This window comes from Henckelia pumila, chromosome 3, assembly GCF_033568475.1.
Source record: "Henckelia pumila isolate YLH828 chromosome 3, ASM3356847v2, whole genome shotgun sequence".
NCBI lineage: Eukaryota > Viridiplantae > Streptophyta > Magnoliopsida > Lamiales > Gesneriaceae > Henckelia > Henckelia pumila.
In genome coordinates this window covers 137,567,230-137,570,294 of record NC_133122.1, presented here as the reverse complement: position 1 = coordinate 137,570,294, position 3,065 = coordinate 137,567,230, and the positions used below count along the sequence as shown (strand labels likewise).

Genomic DNA, 3,065 nt, shown 5'->3' with positions numbered 1-3,065 from the left:
TGATCGGTAATGAAACTTGCTTTTTCTTGGTCTTCAGGAGCTAAACCTATCTGGTTGTACCCTTGATAAGCATCCAAGAAACTGAGCAACTCACATCCGGTGGTGGAATCAACCAATAAGTCGATTCGTGGCAAGGGAAAGAGATCTTTGGGACAAGCTTTGTTTAAATCGGTGAAGTCAATGCATAGACGCCACTTGCCTCCAGGTTTGGGAACAAGCACTACATTTGCTAGCCATTCGGGATAGGAGACTGGCTTGATATACTTGGTCTTCACCAGTTTGTCTACTTCGGCCGTAATATGCTTGTTCTTTTCTGCTCCAAAAGATCGTTTCTTTTGCTTTACTGGCTTTATCCTGGGGTCCACATTAAGTTGATGGAGGGCATACTCATGAGGTATTCCTGGAAAGGGTTCGCCTTCCCAGGCGAATACATCTGCATTTTTCCTGAGGAACGTTGTTATCATCTGTTCTATTTCAGCAGGCATCTCCGTTCCAATCTTGACAGATTTACCGGGACTTCTGGGAGTTACCTCTATTCTTTTGAATGTTTCGGTAGCCTCTAAGTGTTTCACTTTCTCGACTTCACTTTCGATAGTATGCACTCTATCATTTCTGGGTTCATCTGTTCGTAGAAGTCTTCTCTTCTGAGTTGATATCTCGTCCACCCTTGACCTTTTTTTTCCGTTGGCAGGGTCTCGCAGGATGCTGGCATGGCATTCGCGGGCCAACCTACTGTCACCAACAGCCTCTCCAATTCCCTCCGAGGTGGGAAATTTCAACTTCATATGGTAAGTTGATCCTATGGCTTTGAACATGTTTAGACTCGGGCGCCCCAGTATCACATTATATGCAGAGGATGCGTTTACTACCAAGAACTTTACCATTTTCGTGACTCTTCTCGGATAAGACCCTAGTGAGAGAGGAAGTGTGATCTCTCCTAGTGCTTCCACTACTTCTCCAGAAAATCCAACTAAAGGGGTGCTGATGGGTGTTAGTTGCGCATTATCTATCCTCATTTTAACAAATGCATTAAGAAAAATGATATCTGCAGAACTGCCTTAGTCAACCAGCATCTTTTTCACCCAGAAGTTGGATATTGTAGCTGAGACAACTAGTGCGTCATTGTGCTCAACTAGAGGGTATTCCCTATCTGACTCAGTGAATGTCATTTCCTTTGAGATTTTTGATACTTCACATAGACTTGGGTTTGATCATGGTGAGGATAGTGATTCCCCTTAGAAGCATTACGCAGAAGAGTCTTCCTTGCTCTATTTGAATCTCCGCAAGCTGGCCCCCCGGTTATAACAGCGATAACCCCTCCAGTCGGCATGTTCTCATGGAAATCTCCATTATGCTTTCCTTGTTTCTCATTATTCTTTGGGGGTTCTCTATTTCGGCGGTTGTCATAAGTTTTGTTGTCTCTTTGTTGGTGGTGAGACTTACTCACAAAGTCTTTTAAATAGCCACGTTTAATCAGCTTCTCTATTTCTGTTCTCAAACTATAACAATCTTCGGTAGAATGTCCTTTGTCTTTGTGAAAGTGGCAATACTTGTCAGATTTCTGCCGCTTCGGGTTGTCTTTCATTGGCCTAGGCGGTTGCAACAAACCTTGCTTTTCCGCGACCACTAATATATCAGCCAAGAGCGCATTTAGGGGTACCTGCTGAAGACGAGGACCTTGGAATCCTCTTTTATCTTCTTTTCGGCCTTCTCTTGGTTTCTCTTCTTCTCTTTTTCTTTTCCCTAAATAGCGTGGTTCGATGGTTTCCTCAATGCGTATATACTTCTCGGCTCTTTCCAGTAGCTCTTCCAAGGTGCTCGGGGGTTTTCCTGCTATGGATTCCTTAAATTTCCGGTGGCGGAGGTTTTGTTGCATAATTCCTGTCAGGAGATCATGATTGACATGCGGGACTTCGTGAACCGCCTGAGTGAAACGTTGCACATACTCCCTCAAGCTCTCACCTTCTTTTTGCACAACCGAGAACAGGTACGATGCAGTCTTAGGGTATTTTCGATTAATGGAGAACTGATGAAGAAAACGCTGAGTAAGTTGTTCCAGGCTTGCAATGCTTCCTGCTGGGAGTTTATTGAACCATGCCAGTGCGCGATTAGCCAGCGTAGTTTGAAAGATTTTGCAATACGCAGCATTGCTGAAGTCATACAGATCGGCTTTTGCATAAAACCTATCGAGGTGATCTTGAGGATCTCCCGAACCATCGTATTCTGGCAGATTTGCTATCTTTACTCCAGCTGTCAGCACCTCGGCTAAGATGGAAGTGGTGAATGGGCTACGCTGGGCTGGTAAGATTGCCAGTGCACTTTCTCCTCTCTCCTCAGTACGAATTGTTGGGCGCACAGGCCCGTGGCTATTCACCTCCTCCTCGCGGAACACCGTTTCTCTTCTTGCACTGGGGTGTGGCACCCTATTCGTTCCAACTTCCTCTTCTAGTGTGTGTCTTCTTTCTTGGTGTTGAGGTGGAGGTAGTTCAGCATTTAAGTTTTGATTGTTTTCAAATTTATGTTGTTGTGTTGCCAAAAAGTGTTCCATAGCCTCCTTTACCGCACGCGAGGCAGCCTCCTCCAATATGGACTTCAAGGCGTTAGAGGTGATAAGAAACTCCTCCTGCGGCAGAGGGTTAGGAGGCGGCAGCTCCTGGCCCCCCCAGTGTTACGGGTGGCTTGTGATCGCGTTTGCATCTATAGTAAATAGGTGGCTTTCCCACAGACGGCGCCAATCTGATGTGGGCGAAATAATTATGTCCCTATTCAGCAAATAAAATAGGAAGTCGTACGTCCTCCTGGTCTCTTGCTTCTTCGGTCACCTACAGATGGGAACAATCTCCTGATCTCTTACTCCTTCGGTCACCTGAAGAAGTTGCACGTCTTCCTTTTGGGTTGTCACCTGATTCACGAACACACATTAGAGGCGCCGGGTGGTCACCCGGCGAAAACCCTCCGACGCTCAAGTCAGCGATCACCTCCACACAAAATAGGAGAGCAGAGAGCTTTTGTAGGCTAAAGAGTCACTTACCTCAAAATGGAGATTTTGAGTGGTATTTATAGAT

The 3,065-nt window shown here is 45.7% G+C and overlaps 1 protein-coding gene across 1 annotated transcript; it reads right to left on the bottom strand.

Moving 5' to 3' along the window:
• Positions 1-1,165: 1,165 nt before the first annotated feature.
• Positions 1,166-2,548, bottom strand: LOC140889581 (uncharacterized). Its single transcript, XM_073297296.1, has one exon. The coding sequence runs from the start codon at positions 2,546-2,548 to the stop codon at positions 1,166-1,168; it is 1,383 nt and encodes a 460-aa protein (XP_073153397.1).
• Between the last annotated feature and the right edge of the window lie 517 nt (positions 2,549-3,065).

What these genes read in the sequence shown, in the direction of transcription:
- LOC140889581 (XM_073297296.1), bottom strand. Translation starts at nt 2,548, where the DNA reads ATGGAACACTTTTTGGCAACACAACAACATAAATTTGAAAACAATCAA.